The sequence below is a fragment of the Manis pentadactyla genome, chromosome 14 (assembly GCF_030020395.1).
Source record: "Manis pentadactyla isolate mManPen7 chromosome 14, mManPen7.hap1, whole genome shotgun sequence".
NCBI classification, from domain to species: domain Eukaryota; kingdom Metazoa; phylum Chordata; class Mammalia; order Pholidota; family Manidae; genus Manis; species Manis pentadactyla.
In genome coordinates, this window is record NC_080032.1 from 40,043,009 (window position 1) to 40,061,847 (window position 18,839).

Here is an 18,839-nt window from a genome sequence, read left to right on the forward strand (position 1 = left end):
TGGAGGGCAAGACAAAAGCGGAGCGGGGACTTGGCAGCGGCGCCCGGCGGCTCCTCAGCTGCCCGTGGCACGCATGGCTCGCCGAGGAGGGGCCGCCTCCCGCGCGCCCTCCCTCCTGCCACCCGTCGCCCGCTCCCCGCCGCTCCGCTCCTGCTCGGCTCGGGCACCGGCGGCGTCTGGGCCAGGGCGCGCGAGGCGCGGTGGCCGCGCGTCCTTGGAGCGGTGGCCTTCAGGCGCCCCCGGCAGTCCCGCTAAGCGGAGCGCATCCCGGCGGCGGCGGCGGCGGCGACGCCTCCCAGCCGCGCGCCCAGCGCCGGGCGGCTCGGGAACTTGCTCTCCGGCCCGGCCTCCCGATTCTCGGGGCTCTCCGGCCTCTCCTGGGGGCCCTCGGCGTTTCCCCTCCCCGCCAACCTTCCGAACAAAGTTACTGAAGAACAAACCGGATGGCCGGGCTTTGCAGGACGCACTGCCCGGCGGAGAGAACGTCAGGTGTAAGTGAACCCGCCGTCTCCGCCGGCGGTCCAGGCGCCGGCCCCCCTCCCCTGCCTGCTCCCCGCCGCGCCGGAGCCGAGGAGGGCGGTTCTCCGACCTGGGCGCGGAGGTGGCGGCGAGGCCGGGAAGGAGGGGAGCGTGCGCGAGGGCTGGGGGCTGGCGCGCCCACCCACCCCACCGCCCGCCTCCTCCTCTCGCAGCGAGCGCGTCGCGGGGTCGCCCCCCGGGGCGTGCGCGTGGGTCTCGGAGTCCCGCGCCCCGGTCTGCTCGGCCGCCCGCCGCCCCGCGCCGCACGGCGAGACCTGGGAACTGGAGGGAAGAGGCGGCGGCCACCCTGGCAGGAAACGCACCTACCCTCGCCTGCCGCCCGACCGCGGGCCGGACCCGGGAAGGGGTGGGGCCCCGCGCGGAGGGCGAGGCCGCGAGGCTCGCCGCGCGCCCGAGTTCGGCGTAAAGGTCGGCGGTGGAGGGTCGGTGGGGGAGGCGGAGAGGGAAGCGAGCAGCCGCTGCCAGGCATTTACTGCCACGGGCTCCCGGGTGGGCGCCAGCCCGGCGGCGCTGCTCCCGCGTGGCCGGCGCTCGGCGCTGGAGGGGCGTCCTCAGCAGGGCAGCTCTCCCGGGGCTCCGGCGATGACCCCCGGCCAGGCGGCGAGCTGCGTCTATAAATACAGACGGAGATGACAAGGGTGGACTCGGAAATTCTCAAATCGGGGCTCACCGACAGTCAGGTGATCAGGTGACTTCTAAATTTAACACCACTTGGTCCCGGGGAGTAGCTTACAACTTCACAAGAGCTGCTGCAACTCTGCACGTCCAGGAGGGACCTTCCAGCAGCTCTGGAGAGAAACAGCGGGTCACGCAGAACCTGTTTAATATTAAATAGAGCCCATTGTTCTGGGCTTGGAGTTCCATAATGCCCCCAAATGGATCAGCAGATAAATGAACTATTCATGCATTTCTTAGCAGAGTGGCTTTTCCCCCCAAACATATAATGTATCACAGATAACGCTTACCTAATGAAACCAGAAAATTGCATTGTTCGTGGCTGTTTTGCATTTCCTTAAAGATAACTTTTACATATCAAGACATACTGTCCCAACAGATGAGGTTACACAAGAACACATTATTAGGTCCCATCCTTTAATGCAATCTCTTAATCTCTGACTCTGCCTGTGTGACAGAAATTAATTGCCACTTTAATTTAATCAGGGTAGACAGCCAATCTGGATAATGCCATGCGAACATGCTTTTGGAAAGAGAAAAGTTTGGGGACTGAAAACTCATTCTCTTCTTCTTCAACATTTTTACAAACTAGATGTCAAGCTCATTTTCTAAATTGGGAACTTGTTGGAAATAAAGTCACCTTGCGCCTTAGTCTGAAATTCACTATACTTTTTGAATGATAGCATGACCCTTAGTCTGCAGTTCACTCTACTTTTTAAATGATCTAAGTACCAGCCAGGAAAATAAATACAGAGCTATCTGTGCCTCTAAAGAAGTTACTTATTCTCCATTTCCTCCCCAGCACATTGTAATAAATCAATTCTTATAGTAGTTTTATAATAGTAAATTAGATGGTCTGTATCAAGTGGTTAGCCAAGGGTCCTAGTGCATAGTGAGCGCTCAGCAATCATTGCCGGCTGTGCTGAAGATAGTAAGGTGATAGAAATTCACAATGAGCACTCATCTGAGGAGAAGAAATTGCCAGTTTAATTAATCTTTTTATGTAAATTATTCCAAAAGATATTTGTTATTGTTGCAGAATGAAGCCCTTTCTGAAGGCAGGAAGAAACTCAATGGTGTTTTGAGCAAGAGTCCTGAATTTGGCAGATTTTCCTTCTCCAGTGTAGAAATAAAAATTACATGTCATTTCCGACAGGAGCTGGAATAGTTGACTGGTAAGTTATTGCTTCTGTAATGTGTTTGTGAACCTCTTTCAAGGCTTAAAGGAAGTTTAAATCAGAATAAAGATACAATACTTCAACTAGTTCTAAATTTAGGCATGTGCTTGTGAAGAAAGAATCCCATTGTTAAATGCAAATATTTTTCCTTTCTCTACCCTTCTCGTTTTTGGGGACACAGAATTCTTTTTTTTTTTTGCATCTGTCATAAGTAAATATGAGCTCAGAAAAAAAAATATTACATTTCAAAACTGTTGATTGCACCTAATTATGCATGTAAATTGCTACTTCAAGCATGCAGACAGCTTGCAACATTTTGAAATTTTTGCCCTAGTAGTCATCTGAGGTATTTGTGTTACTATTTTGCTTTTGCCTTAAATGACTTCATTTCCCAATTAGCTTTCCATTAATGATGGGTCTATGAATAATTTTGACCTTTTGATGTCTCTCTTTAGATGATTCAAATGAGCAAATTAGCGCTTTCAACAAAATCACCCTTCTTTATTGTACATACCAGGCCTTCTGAGTTTATGAGTCCTTGAGAGTTTACAAAAAGGTATCATGGAAGAGTCATCCACCTCTTGCTAAACAAATTGTGGTCTCTCGACCATGAGCATCTCTACACCTGATTACTGGAAATACAGAGTCTCAGGCCCCACCCCAGACTTACTGCATCAGAGTCTGAGTTTTAACAAGATCTCCAAGTGATTGCTACCACATTCAAGTTTGAGAGGTACTGCTCTCACATCTGCATCACAGAGTTGGCCTTTCTACATTAAGATTCTTTGGCACTGTTTCTCTAAAATACTACTTGGAAGGACTATTAGAAAAATACCATCTTAGAAACTTTTTTTGTAAAGACATTATAGCTCCTTCCTTCACCTCCCAATCTTAACGTTGCAGAATGAAAAGTTACATAAATTAAGAATATATCTATGTTGTTTATAGGTGGTAATGAATTAGAAGTACACGATTTTCTAAATTCAAAAGGCATTAAAGTGAAAAGGGAGTAGCACTTTATCTCAAATAGTAAATTTTATACAAAGGTGGGATTGGTTCCTAAAAAACTTGATTATTCTTGATCTATTTGAAATATGAAAGTCCAGTTTCTGCCCTGCTAGGAGTGTTGATACCTTCTGTTACCATACAAGCAGAAACCACCAGCCTATGTCTCTGCAATAATAAAACTTCAGTAATCTGGCATAAGTATGGATTAAATTATTATGCCCCAATATTTTTAGGAACTAACAGAACTTGTTAAGGAATTTCTTTAAAGCACATAAAGGTAGATAGATACAACATTACCTTAAAGGCTACCTAGTGCAGTAGTCCCTACCTTCAGTGTGCATGAAATCACCTGGGGATTGTTGTTGAAATGCAGATTGTAACTCAGCAGGACAGGATTTGGGCCAGAGAATCTGCATTTCTAACAAACTTCTAGGTGAAACCAGCCCTTCTGGTCCTCAGACCTAACAAACTTGCTTTATTACTATCAATGGTTCTCAGATTTTAATCACTTTGGGTGAGTGATCTCTTGGGGATTTTTTTAGTCTTCAGTGCCCAGAATATACCCCAAATAATTAAATTAAATCCAAATTGTTAGGCATCAGTAGTTTTTAAACCTCCCCTGGTGATTACAAAGTGTAGCCGGGATTGAGAATCAGTGCTGCAAATCAGTGATTTCTCCAAGTGTGGTCCCCAGACCAGAAGCAGTGTCACTTGTAAGCCACATAGGGACACTGCCTCTCAGGCCTCACCCAAGACCTACCGAGTCAGTATCTGCACCTTCAGAGCTCCAGGTGATACGATATACGATACATATGCACATTTAAAATTTTCAAGGTGCAGCTGTGGTCTCATTGCAACTCCTTCATCTCTTGGCTCCATAAGGACCTACACCCTTTCTGAGAAGAAGCTTGTAGAGCTCTTAGGGATAATGTTCCAGCTGATGTGGATAACACAAGCATCCCTACCCATTGTAAAACTTCTATGGTTTTCATACTTCTGTGTCCAATAGAACTTTCTCACAGTGATAGAAATGTTCTGTGTCTGTGTTCTTCAGTAAGTAGCCTCCAGCCACAGGTAGCTGGCACATGAATTGTGGCTAATGTGACTGAGAAACTTCTCATTTTACTTCATTTTAATGGCTGTAAATTTAAATAGCCTCATGTGGTTATTGGCTCCATAGCGGACAGGGCATCTCCAGAGTAATCATCCTTCCTCTTGCTCAACCCTTATTCAAATCCCCAGGTTGAACCCAGCACCCCCCTGCTCAGCTTTTGTACTTATTAATCCCCAGTGAATGCACCAGGATGAAAAACATCTGCCCTGCCACCTCATTTACATAATAAGTAACATTATGCTTATTATTTTGAATGAGAGGAGTTCAACTTGAATTAAATGCCACCAAAAGTTGTCAAAACCTTTTTCACAGTATTCATAATTACGTAGCTTTAATTTCACAGCCTTTTCAAACGTCAGCACACGTGGGTGCGTCTGGAACTGCCTTAAGAAAAAGACAAAAGCCTGCAAATGGCTTCAGGGTAGAAGACACATAAAGACACCCCTCCCCCAGCATCATCTTCTTGATGCATAATGGAAAGTTGCATAAATTAAGAGTGCATCTATGTTGAAGATAAATATCAAAACTGGAAGAGTCCTTTCAAAATGGAAGATGAGTACAGAACAAAGAAGGGATCAAGGAGTTAGGGCGCCTGAAGGCAGCAATGAAATTCAAAACAGAATCACAATCAACAATTACCCGGAATAAAAATGTCCAATCTGTGAGATTGATGGAATGGAATGGGATGAGATAAAACAAAAATACTCATGATTTGAAGACAGGCACCAGCCCCCTAAGTCTTCCCTTCTCCAAGGTGAGAAAGACAACAGCAGCCACCATTAGAGCAGCACTGCCTACCAGCCAGTAAGTGCAATGACCCATTACCTCTGGCAATCCTCTGGGACTGAGGTATTAGGAAAGAGATCATTCAGGAAGCATTATCTGAACTGACACATCTCAGAATATAAATAAGCAAATCCCTCCTTGAGAGGGAAGAGGACAGTGTTAAAGCCAGACCTTTCCTTTGACTGAAAAGGATGTGTGTCATATCTAAGCTGAATTCGCCACAGCCTATCTTACAAAAGGAGGCTAACACTGGGAAAATATTTCATCAGGTCCTGTGCTTTGCCCGGCTGCTGACTTGGTGCCGTGTGATCCAAGATTATGCCCACAAAGAAATGTGTAGCTAAGGGCAACAGCCTCCGTTCTGAGGATGGTCACTTCTTAGCAACTGAAACCAATAAATAGACTGCCATTGTCCCCAGCCAAGAAACACCAAGGGCCGACAGGATGATTTTAGAAGGTTGGTCTGGACTCGGAGGCCACTGAAACCTCATCCTGACTCGCATGCAGGCATCTTCAGACACCCTCACCCAGGCTCTCCTTGTCTTCAGAATGTAAGAGCAAACTTCTTCATAATCCACATCAATCCGCCTCGGAAGGGAGAGGCAGAGTGAAGAAAAAGGAAGAAAATATTGACTTCCCTTGAGAGACTAAAAAGGCCAAACCCAGTTCTACATCTATAAAACATTGCTGACATCCCATGCCTGACGATGCAGCTTATTAACTAAGTCATGAGCCCTAATCATTCCAGGCAATGTTAAGAGGATGTCCCCGCCCTTCACTTGTATAAGCATATATGTTTCCTGGCTAAATTTAAAGGTATAGTTTATGGACACAAGGATTCCCAGGGATTCTGACCCTTAACTCTGGGTCTACAGAAAATATTCCAGAACGTTGCAGTTTTAATAGTGGTCACATTTTCCCCAGGCAAGACTGGAGCAATCTGCCTAATGAGAGAGCCTGTTTGGCCTCCTGAATCTTATACAGAATGCTTCAGCTTTGCTGAGCTGGTTCTAGACTTGATTGGTACCCAAATATCACCTTTATAACTAAGAAGGTCTAGATCGGAGGAGGTAGCTTGTTTTTGTAGGCAAACGGCCTTCCTATTTCCAAACACCAGGATCAGGCAGCCAAATGCACTTGGTGACAGCTGCTTGGGGCTGCATGCACCCTGCAGGCAGCTAGCTCCCAGAGGGTAAAAGGGAGAGGCCAGTAAGCTCAGTTCATTCCTCCCAAGTTCACTGGGCAGGTAAGACACCTCTCCTCAGGCAGAGAGAGGCAAAGAGTAGAGAGATGTCAGGAGACATCTTGAACTCCCTACACATGGAAAGAAACATCAGAAGGGGAAAAGAAGTGTTAATCCCCCAAACGAATCCTGTTCCAATATCAGCCCTACATCCATGTCCCATGTCCCTATCCCATACTGCAGTAGGGGAGGATTCTGGGAGCCCACCCTGGAAAGTTCCACTTCCAGCCTCTTGTGTCCATGTGGTGGCCCTCTATGCTCACCAGGCCACAGTCAGCTCGACGAGCCATACTTCCCTCAACTGTAGAACTAACCCACTGGGTTTCAGACATCGTTGGTCAGAATTAACATTCCTCGTACAAAGCTGTCAAGAATTAAGCTCCTGACCCGGCTCTCATTAGCATCATGCTCTTTATCAACTGAGCAAACTAGACATTTTACGGAGGCATAAAGCCTACAGAGGTGGTGTTCTAGCAAGAGCCTTTTATCTCACAAGTGCCTAATAAATATTGCATTTTCATAATTTGGCTTTTTAAACCAAAAATGATCTTTCATTCCCTCATCTAGTATATTTTACAAGACCACCTAATACAGTGCTTTGCACATGGTGGGAACTAAATAAATGTTTGAGAATGAATATTAAAAGCCTTTTCACGTGAAGGCTTAGAAATGACTTTGCATCTCATCTTGGAAAATTTGGTCTCCAAAAAAGAAAAACAAGCATAGGCTCTTTGGAAACTAGGTTTCCATGACAGACTTGCTGTGGTCACATTTGTATCAATGTCACTGAACAGTGGTAGCAAGGTAAGTAGCTGTTATCTTGTACAAGTACTTTGTCTGCATCTCCATTTCCTTTTTTATGAATTGAGGCACATATTATTCCTTTCTGTTCAAAGACTCTGAGATAACAACACCAGATGTTTTCTGGCCATGTAACTATACACTGAAAGCATCCAAAAAACAGGTGAGGGTGAGAAGCCCTCAGTAGTTTGTACTGTCTGCCTTCACTTTCATCCACTAAATGGCAAACCTCTTCTCCTCTTTCTAGATATGGCTACTGGTCTCCTGGTCATTATGTCTTTTATCTGTACACTTCGCTTCTCACTTTGGAGCCAGAGTTTAAGCAACATGTACAACTCCAGTAATCATCAGGGGAGATGTTTTGGAAAACCAGGGCTTTAAATCTAAATATAAACACACAGGAAACAATCTACAGAGCCAGAAAAAAACATAATACTAAATGAGCTGTAGGGAAAACCAGAGGAGTGCGGGTGAGGAGCTGCAAGATTCACCTGGATGTGTTTCCAGAGAAAAGAAAAGGATCACTGCAGGGGGGAAATTGAAACTTCTTTGGGTGTTATACACCTTTTTAATACAATAGTATTTTCATGTCCCTTAAGAATATTATGTGTGCCTAGAAATTAAGGCCTAAGTAAAAGCCGGCTGTTTGCTGCTTCTCTGTGCTCAGGCTTCCAGCCCTCTGCTCTGTTGGCACTTGTGTATGTGTCATTGGTCACCTCTCCACTGCCAAGACCGATGCCTTTCCAGCTCTCGAGATTAGCTGGCTTTCTGTCCTGTATTTCACACCACCCTTCTCAAGAAGCTACTCAGTCCCTTCACATCCTCTATTGCCTCACTTACTGTGCTTCCTACTCGTCTTTTCCTATCCATCTCCACATGACCTGTTCAACTGCACACATTCTTCCGAGAGGTCACAAGACTTCCCCTTCCTCATCTCTGAAAATAGTCTTCTCTGTCAATCACCAGAGAGATGACACACAGCACTAGGCATTTACATGCAGCATCTCTTTTAAATGTCCTAACCATTCTCTGCAGCAGCCATCACTAGCCCCATTTAATGCACAGAGAGACTGAGGTTCTGAAAGTCCAGGTAACATGTGTAAAGCCACAGCCCTGCTAGTAGCCAAACCAGAGATCTGCACCCAAGCCTGTCTGACTCGAATTCCCTGATCCTTTCATCCACCTATGAACATCCATTATCTCTTGCTGTGTAACAAACCACCCCAGAACTCAATGCCCTAAAACTATAGTAGCCATTTGTGTTGCCCACACATCTGAGATGCAGACAGAGCTGGGTGGACATGACACGCCTCAGCTCCAGCAGGAGCAGCTCGCCTGGGGCTGAAAGACTCCACCGAATGGCTCCTCACACCCTTGGCAAGAGGGTGCTGGCTGCTGGCTGGCAGCTTGGGGGCCTCAGTTCTTCTCTACATGGGTTTCTCCACAGCATGGTAACTGGGGAGTTCCAAGAGCAAAGACTCTAATAGAAGAAGGCAGAAGTAGTAGGCTTTGCTGTGATTCGTCAAATAGCATCATTTCTGCTATAATATTTCAGTTGAGGCAAATGCAGAGGCCCAGCCAGGTTCAAGGGGAGTGAAACAGACTCCACCAAGTGACGGAGAAACAGCAATGTACTAGAAGAGGGGCAGGACAGAATGAAACATCATGATTCCTCTGTAAATCCCATCTACAAAGATGACTTTCAAATCTTTATCTCCAAGCCTGACGTTTCTGAAGTCAGTTTCATAGTTCTGATTGTTTATTAAAATTGTCCCCAAACCAAATTCACAAAGCTCTTTATTAAAACCAAGCCTTACCTTATTTGTCAGTATTTACGTTATCAGCACCAGCATTCCTAAACAGCTCATATGTGGCTTTGACTCCTCTTGTTCCCACCTCCCCACACTCAATTTCTCGAACCTATTAATTCTACTTCATCAAAGAGTTCATTCACTCTTTTGAAAACATTTATTGAGTGCCTACTAGGTATCTGGTCCAGCATTAGTTATTGTTAGTTATTAGTGATGGAGATACAATATAGTACACACACACACACACACACACACACACACACAGTCTTTGCCCTCGAGATGTTTACAGGCTTGTGCAGAAGGAATAGACAAATCAGTAACAAGGTACAGTTGCTTTAAGTATTATATTCCAAATAAACTCAGGGGGCTGAGGTTGCAAAGAGCACTGACCTAGATATGGGCACGTGAAGGGAGAGGGCAGTGAACTCTGATCCAAGCTTAAAGGAATAGTAGGAGTTTATTCCATCTGAGCTCCCACATTACAAACAGAAATCAAAACACAACTAAGTAGAATGCCATTTAGCTCCGGATGACTTTCAGTTGGTCTGCCAAGAGAGAGTCTCTGAAGCATTGAATGAGATCCAAAGCTAAACCTCTATTCAAATATATTTCTCTATGGACTGTGAAAGTGTCCAACCTATAGAAGGAAAATTAATTTAATTGAGATTAACCAGGATCACTGTGCATTGTAATGTTTGAAAGTCAATGTAGAGGGACTTTTAAATTTTTTACAGGAATTTGAGAGAGCCTTTTCACTGACAGGAAAAGAAACCATGCATGACGCCACGTGCCGGTGTTTGCCAGCTCGCTCTCAGAGCCATTCTTCACCGTGTCTGCTGTGTCCCCTGCACTGCTCGGTGTCACAGGAAGCTGCATTTCTGGCTCCCTCGCTAACTTGTTTCTACTTAGTTTAAGTTCATGGGAGGCACTAGTGGAAAACGGAAGAGTTCGAGGTGGGGAGAAGCGGGGGGGGGGGTTTTCTTCCCCTCTCTGCCTTTGCTTATCCAGCGGCGGCTGCTTCTCCTCCTGCCGGACACACCCAGCTGTCTGGTTGGGCAGCAGCGCCCCCTGTGGTTACCACTCCCGCCATACAGCCTTAGATTCCGGAATTAGTAAACACACCCTCCTCTCCGTGGCCTTCCCGCCCTAGAGATGGGGCCAGACTCTTGCTCTTGCTAATCTCTGGTGGTCTCAACCTCCTGCAGCTGGCATTCCATATGTGACCCATTCTATCACAACCCTTCCCATTTGAAACATAAGAGTGGTATCTGATTTCCTGATTGGATCCTGACTGATACACCTAGCTAGCTTATTTTAAAAATTAGTTTTAACTGTGATACAATACACATAACACAAAATTTACTGTCTCAATCATATTTTAGTGTGTAGCTCAGTGACACTAAGTACGTGCACACTGCCTTGCACCTATCGCCACCGTCCACCTCCGGAACTCCTCATTTGCAAAACCGAAACTCTATACCCATTAAACAACTCATTCCTGCCAACCCCCAGCCCCTGGCACCCACCACTTTACTGCCTGTCTATGGCTTTGACTGAGTCAGGTACCTCACATCATTGGAATCAAACAGTACTTGTCTTTTTGTGATGGGTTTATTTAGCTTAACAGAATGTCCTCAAGGTTCATCCATGTTGTAGCAAGTGTCTAATTTCCTTCCATTTTAAGATGGAATAATATTCCATTGCACGTAAATTCTGTATCTTGTTTATCCATTCATCTGCTGACGGACCCCTAGCTCTGAAAAATAATGTTGCTAAGAACACAGGTCCCTGGTTTCCATTCTTTTGGGCAACATCCAGACCTTGAATTGCTGCATCGTATGATCATTCCATTTTGAGTTGCTTAAAGAACCACCAGATTGTCTTCCACAGTGGCTGCCCCATTTTACATTCTCATCAACAGCACACAGAGGTTCTAATTGCTCCACATCCTTGTCCACACTGGGTGTTTCCTGTCCTTTTGATAGTAGCAATTCTCATGTGTGTGCAGTGGCATCTCACTGTGGTGGGGAGCTCCTCTTAATACTGGGCAGTGCACTTGGAGGGGCAAAAATCATTGACTCAGCCTTGTCTTCTAGTCACACGGTGAGCAGGATTTCTGGCACTAAGCCTAATGCTGCTCTCTATTTCCACAACAAGTTTAAGTACGAGCTTAAGCACTCAACATCCAAGGCTCAGGGAGGATTTCAGTGTAAAATGGCCCTTCTTCAAATGCCACATCAGCCACTTCATGACCTTGGACAACTCAGCCCACCTCTCCCTCTCTCATCAGTTTTATCATCATTACACTGTGAATAATAACTCCTGCCTTGCATAGTTAGAAGAATTGTATTTTCCCTACATATCTACTTATATTCCAGATTCTTAGTTTTAAATATTTGATGCTTCATAGCTTGCTAGCTTGTTTGCATAGTTAAAATCTCATATGCTTTTGTTGACAGAGTATCAATAAGAAGGACTGAAAATGTGCGCATGTTGCTTTCTCTGGTGGCTAAGTTTTGGAGAGATGATTCATTAAGAGTGCAAGTCCCTGATGCCTGACAGTGGGATTTCAAATCCTAACTTATCAACAGTAAGTGTGGGTGACACTGACAAATCACTTGATTATTAAATTTCTCCGAGTCTGAATTTTCCCATCTCCAAAATGGGTACAAATAATAGTTCCCACACCTTTCGGTTGTTGTAGGGATTAAATGATAAAATTACCTTAACCTCTTGCTAATCACATTTATAAATATACATTAGGTATTATGAGACCCCACTTTAATTGCACATTGAAAATATTAACGAATCCACTCTTGAAAGATCCCTTGAAACCTTTTCATCCCATAGATGACATTCTAGTTTGGGAATATTAGGACACACCGATAAAGAACACTCCTCCTCAGTTTGCAGCCCTTGACTGCCTTTCCCAAACTCCGGGGTGCTTAGTGACTCTCCATCAAGTTAGACAGCCTGCCTGCACAGGCTGGGCAAGCTCTAGGGACTGGGTCTTCTCTCAGTATGCTTACGTAGTGGAACTTCATGGCATTGTGCTTTTGGTGTGGTACAAGAAGTCAAAGTCTAGATTTTGATTAACAACCCAAAACAGGACCAACTGTGGTCTTCTTACAAGTACAGCACTTTTGCTCAGTCACAGTCCAAACTTATCAGCAGTGTGTCATGAGCCTGACTCGTTTTTCCCTAAGGAAGAGCATAAAGCATAATGTCTAATTCACCCATTCATTCATTCATTTCACAAACCTTTCTTGAGGACCTCTGCCAGGCACTAAGAAAGAAACCAGAAATACAGAAATGCAAATACAGCTCTGGCCCTCCAGGAGATCAGGAGGCCGACAAGCGACACAGGGGCTATGGGACCCCATGAGCATATAACTCAGTCTGAGGGGTATGGGAGGAGGTGGTGGTTGGGCTAAATCTGGAATGGTGAGGAGATATTAACAAGGAAGGATAAAAGGGAGAGAAGATGCTGCTCGAGGTAGAGGAAACAATGGAGGCAAGAAGGATGAAAGTTACATGGCACATTGCTGGAAACTCAAGTGTGTAAAGGACAAATGAGAGGTTGAGGTAGAGGTTAGACAGACCCAGGTCATGAAGACCCTTCTCTGTCATGATAAGGAGTTGAGGAGTTAAAATATGCATTCTACAGGGGAATGATGGTGGTATTTTAAGCTGGAAATAAGAAGAGGAGGGAGGTTTCACTAACTGTAGGGAGAAGGATAAGAATAGAGGGCAAGGACACCAACTAGGACACCGTAGCAGAACCAAGGGACACAGAACCAAGAAATACTGATTTTGAATCAGTCAGTGGACATAGAAAGGAAGCGAAAGCACTGAATTCTAAATTAGAATTAAAGCATGAGCAACAGGACTGGGTGAGTCATGAGAAGGGGCTGTTGCTCCTAATTAAAACTTCCAAGATCACTGAGCGAAGATACCTACCCTCTAAGCATGTGTGAGTACACCAAGCAAGGTGTCAAAAGAAGGCCAAAGTAAGAGCAAAAATCTATGTCCTCTTTCAACCAAGGCTGACTTCTTTTACCATCAGCTATGCATTGGAATATCAGAGGCCAGAAAATCCTATGGAATTATTGTTGAGAAGAAAAAAGAAAAAAAACCCACACCTTTAATGTAGCACAAATCTTTGCTTCTATGTTTACAATGTTCCTCATTCTGAAAGTCCCCTTGAAACCAAGTGTGTGCTTTTCTGTGCCAAACTTCAAATAGCCAGACTCAATCCACATTGTTCTTAAGCAACTCTTCACTTAACCATATCCAACCAAAGAGAGTCCATTGGCTCTATTTTTAAGTTATGGTCCCTCACCTCTTTGAGTAACCCACTCCAGTTCTTAAAACCCTTTCCATGATGAAAACCCTCCTCATAATGACTGTGACTCTTGTTTGGCCAGGTTAGTTGCTTTCCCCTCATGCTGTTTGGACAGTATTGAAGGATAGTTAATTGTACCAAATGCACACACTTTGATTTAACTGGATCTTATGAGTGGAAATGACTTCTCACTCAGAGATCAAAGCAAGGTGAACTACATTGAATATGATTTACTGAAAATTGCACTTCCCAGCTTCCATGGCTAACTCACCATTTATAAATAAATGAATTATTTTGGTTTGCAGTGGGAGGAAAAAATGACCCTGAACACCAATTCCAGAGCTAGCCTTATCTTCACATGGTCTTGCCTCACAGTTTGTATACATATTGAGAACAAGGCAATCATTTTGGAGTATGTAACTGAGAGACAATCACTACTGCAGGACCTAACTGTTGTATGTTTTAGAGTAATTTCCAGGTCTTAGTAACCTGGATGATTTGTGTTTCCATGGTCAAGTGTTGGCCACATTTCGAGATGACAAGCTGGGCTAAGGGTAGTAGATGACTGGACTCCAAAGTCAAAGTGAAACAACAAAAGGGGATCAGGAGTGACATGAGGGGCCCATTCAAGGCTGAAGCCAGAAATGACATATAAGTCATTTGTTTCAGTAAAGACGTTTTCATCTTCAAGTAACAATAAACCAACTCAAACTGTTCTAATAACAGGGTTATTAAACACTGTATAATATTATTGTGTTGTAGAACTAAAATATCAAATAACATAACTCCCGGCACAGACCGATCAGGGCTCGAACTGTATTTCACTACTGTTCTCTTGGCTGTATCCTTCTCTGCTGCATCATCTTCGTCCTTATGCTGGCTCCACTTACTCGGTTAATTTCATCACTTGCCCATCCATGAACTAACCACCATCGCCAACAAAATATGGAGCTCTGATTGAAGCAAACCCATCGCGTCCTGCCTCTGGATCTGAGGTAGTGGCCAGTCCCACCAAACCACACGTCTGCCACAGCAGGAAAGCAGTAGAATAGATGCTAGAGAGGCCTCGGTGCCCACTCCATACCCACTGAATCAGGGGTCAGTCAGGGCAGGAGGCTGAGGCCAGGGCAGAGGGAAGGAAAAGAACTGGAAAACAAAGCAGTCATGGCACCATCATCAGACTCAATCCACTAGGCACAAGAGAACCTCACGCTGAAGCAAGACTGGCCTAAACTGATAGGTGATTATATTCTTCCTGCTGTAGCGGGGAAAAAGCAGAACTGCTCAGGGAGAACTGAAGCCAAGGCCTACATTCAGGATACTCACTTCCTGATTTCAGTTATTAAGGAGAGAACAATGATGGGTATAATGCCAGATAGCTCACGGTAGAAAATCACTACTCTAGAATAAGAAAGAGAGGCATTCATTCTCTCCTGCAACTAATGGACTATTTAGTACATGTCTGCTCTTAAAGGCAAGTAGAATGCTGAAATGCTAAATGTTTCATTAAATAAAACAACTTGTTTCCCAGGAGCTGCATTCTGTGCGATGACAGGATGTTCCAAGACTGACTGAGTCCTTTGATAGGAACAAGAAGTTTACACGCTGATGTTGAATAGGGAAAGGGAAGGGTCACAACGTCCAGAAAAGTGCCTTTTACAATTTATCAAGATCTCACTACAAACACTACTTGGTCCATTTTTGTTTATATCAAGAAAGTCTGTCTAAGAATATTTAAATTAGTAAATATCTTGCACAGTACTCATCAGGTAGTAGGTACTCAGTAAATGTTCATTGAATTAAAGTATTGAGCACCTCATAAGAAGTGTGACAGGCTCTATGGTAGTTGAGCAGCCCCTGTACATACCCCCAGGCATTCATCATCCCACACACAGTTGGCTTCTTACCATAACCTCTGAGGCTCTGCTTGAGGCTGATGCTTAGGCCACAGGCAGCATAGGTTGGAGGTACTGGGCAGTTACTGTCTCCACGAGTAACTGTCAACCATTGATGGATGGTAATGGGTAGATAAATGCCGCAGCTCCTTTTCCTGTCACATGAGACAGCTCTGAGGCATGTGCCATGCTGCCTCACAGAGGTCCTGAGTAGGACTGTGCCCCCATCACTGGCAGCACTTAATTGCTTAGTAATATGCACTTCATTGACTTCCTTCCCTTCCTTTACTCCTGTTCCTGCCTATGCTTCTTGGGATCACCCCCTAAATTAACTCCCTTTGCTTGCAACCTTGTCTCATGATTGGCCTCTGGAGGCACAAATCCCAAGACAGTAGTCTTCCTAACAGCCACTCTCCTTTTCTTCCTGTCTATCAGGATCTTAATATTTTGGGGAGAAGCAGTAAGCCCAACCCCAGGAGATGGATTACCATTGGGATATGCCAGACATGACAACTCCTGTTTCTGCTTTTCTGGCCCAACTTGCAGCTACAAGGGGGGGGGGGGGGGTGGTAGTATGATCACTTTAGCCAATGAGATTTGAGCACAAAACTAATGGAAATTTTCTGGAGTTGTTCTCCTGATAAAAAGTATAGGTGCAACTGTCCCTCTTTCTGCCTTGAATGTGATCGTGGTGTCATGTGACATTTACCGCAGCAAAGAGATCCATAGCAAAGATTTTGCTGACCCTAACATAATTGACCCACTGAAGCAACCAGAGCAATGGCCCATCTCTGAGACCTCTTGTCATGGAGGAGGTTAGAGCCCTATTTGTCCCAGTCAGCCTCATTCAGTTTTCCGTTACATGCAGCCAAAAACAATCCTAACCGACACAAATACCTAGCACTGTGTCAAGGGATGAAAGAGATCAAGGAGCAGCCCATGACTGTTTCTCTGGGGAGTGAAAACTAAGTTATAAGATAATTAGAAGCACGTTTATTAACTTTAAGATAATGGGCATAATGGTTTGTTCAAGCACAGGCTGGTCAGCTAGTTGGCACAGATTCAAGTGCTGAGGGGTGTTAAAGACTAAAGGGTCTGTTAGGTCCCTTTCACTCTCAATTTTCTGTCATTCTCTTGCTGGAGGGCAGGAAAAAGTCAAAGTAAGATTCCCAGCAAGGTTCAGGAGGAAGAGAAGAAAGAAATGAGCCTTGAAAGGTAGACAGGGTGTGAATAAAGTGAAATGAAGAGCATCGCAATCAGGACAAGGGGTTGGAAACACATGCTGTAGGAATACTGACAACCTGGAAGTCTCCGAGTTGGAAGCTCTAAACTTCAACACCCCCACCCCAAAAAATGAAGGGGGAATGCAGCCGCACAGGGTAAGTTTCAATGGAGATGGAGATGTAGACATATTAGCCATTTCAGAAGAGCATTTTCAACTGGAATATCCGCTATGTCTGGATCCAGCTGATCTTGCTTTTAAACTTTCTTAGACATCTCAAAACCAGCTCAATGGATAATGACAGAAGTGTTACCCTCTGTTACACCACTCCCTGAAGATGAGAGCGGGATGTCATCAGGTGTGGGTGTCATCATGAAATGCCCAGCGGAAACGCAAGTGGACGAGACTGATGTGGTGGAATCTGAAGATAACTGGACACCTGGGAGAAGCCTGTTGTCATTGCTCGGCATTTACAGCACCTGCAATTCATTAGCTTTTCCTTAACCAAACCCTGTGACCTGGATTCTTCTTTTAAAATGAAAAAACAGAAAGAGGGACAAGGGATAAACTCAAGTTAACTAAGAAATTTTTTCCATGGTAACATACACAAATATTACCATGAGCCTGAAAGCTAGAGTTCTATGGTGGGAAGAAATACATGGTCCCTACTAAGTCTAACCAGGACTATTTGACTGTGTATAACAATGATAAAAAAATAAAAACTACTGTTATTTTTTTGCAATATATTATAACATGTGTTACCTTAGTCAAGCTTCACAAAGAACCCAGGTGGTAGATAAGTTGGGTAAGATCATTTTTATGTCCCAGGCACTGCTCTCAGCATACCTTAGATGTATCAGTAACTCTGTATGACATAGATATTATTATTAGTCCCACTTTACATAGGAGGATAGTTAAGCACAGAGAGGTAACTACCTGTGTCAGTCAGGATTCAGTTAGGGGAGCAGAACCACCATGTGTATTTCTGGAACAAGAAAGGCATTAAAGCAATGAGAACTTACAAGACTGTGGGAAGAGCTAGAGAAGTAAAGGTCCAGAAAAGGGATGTTGAAGGACCAGAGGAAAGTCAGTGTCGGGGACCATGGCACGGGGGCATGAGTGGAACTGGTAGGCATACCCACAGCTGGGCTGGGAGCACAGTGGGGGCCGAGTATTTGGTGGAGGGCCTGAGCCCACAGCTGGTTGGTGGCCTGTAGTCCAAGACATGGATGTGGAGTGGGGACAACGGGCAAGTGGAGCCCATGGGTTTATCTCTCATCACTGCTGTCTCTCTGATGGCTTTTTATCCTGCAGTATAAATTTAGTTAGAATCCTTTTATCAAACATCTAAAAATTTAACTGAAACAAATATTTGCACACTTATATAAAAGGACATTCATTCAAAATCATTCATGAGCATAAAAACATGTTTCCTTTATTACAAACAATTAAAACAATAGGAAAAGGTTATAAGAGTTACCACCATCGATTTATGTTGTTTTTAAGACTATTTAATGATATAGGGGGAAGGTTATCATGCAATATTAAAGAGAAAAGCAATTTGATGTTTGTATGTATATTATACCAACCATGCAAATTTTTTTTTTTTTTAGATAATTATTTTTTATTGAAGGGTAGTTGACACACAGTATTACATTAGTTTCAGGTGTACAACACAGTGATTTAACATTTATATATACGATAATTCTAGCTACCAGCTATCACCATACAAAGTTGTTACAATATTTTGACTATATTCCTTATGCTATACATTACATCCTGGTTACTTATTTATTTTACAATTGGAAGTGTGTACTTTTTTTTTTTTTTTTGAGAGGGCATCTCTCATAATTATTGATCAAATGGTTGTTTACAACAATAAAATTCTGTATAGGGGAGTCAATGCTCAATGCACAATCATTAATCCACCCCAAGCCTAATTTTCATCAGTCTCCAATCTTCTGAGGCATAACAAACAAGTTCTTACATGGAGAACAAATTCTTACATAGTGAATAAGTTACATGGTGAACAGTGCAAGGGCAGTCATCACAGAAACTTTCGGTTTTGCTCATGCATTATGAACTATAAACAATCAGTTCAAATATGAATATTCGTTTGATTTTTTACTTGATTTATATGTGGATACCACATTTCTCTCTTTATTATTATTATTTTTAATAAAATGCTGCAGTGGTAGGTAGACACAAGATAAAGGTAGAA

The 18,839-nt window shown here is 44.0% G+C and overlaps 2 protein-coding genes across 14 annotated transcripts in view; one reads left to right on the forward strand and one right to left on the reverse strand.

The window, feature by feature from the left end:
- Positions 1-15,779, reverse strand: part of RBMS3 (RNA binding motif single stranded interacting protein 3) — a 1,308,700-nt gene extending 1,292,921 nt beyond the window's left edge. For 2 of the 12 annotated variants that reach the window (XM_057491386.1, XM_057491384.1), the window contains exons 1-2: positions 15,409-15,772; positions 847-1,151 (exon numbers count right to left, since the gene is read on the reverse strand). In XM_057491386.1, coding sequence (XP_057347369.1) covers positions 847-1,009 — 163 coding nt within the window. In that variant the 5' untranslated portion in view covers positions 1,010-1,151; positions 15,409-15,772. Of the gene's footprint in view, positions 1-842; positions 1,152-1,210; positions 2,041-15,408 lie in introns of those variants that run through there. The other 10 variants (XM_057491391.1, XM_057491394.1, XM_057491390.1 and 7 more) reach the window with 10 other exon arrangements.
- Positions 11-18,038, forward strand: LOC130680586 (zinc finger protein 318). Of its 2 annotated transcripts, XR_008993601.1 has the most exons (3): positions 11-491; positions 2,255-2,390; positions 16,956-18,038. XR_008993601.1 is itself a non-coding variant. In XM_057491407.1 (2 exons), coding segments are annotated over exons 1-2 (420 nt in total). In that variant the 5' UTR covers positions 11-73; the 3' UTR covers positions 2,257-2,544. The 2 variants fall into 2 exon arrangements, 1 of the variants encoding a protein (XP_057347390.1); XM_057491407.1 differs by lacking the exon at positions 16,956-18,038 and having other exon boundaries at positions 2,255-2,544.
- Positions 18,039-18,839: the final 801 nt, after the last annotated feature.

Excerpts from the sequence above, each read along its gene's own strand:
- LOC130680586 (XM_057491407.1), top strand. The coding sequence starts at position 74 with ATGGCTCGCCGAGGAGGGGCCGCCTCCCGCGCGCCCTCCCTCCTGCCA.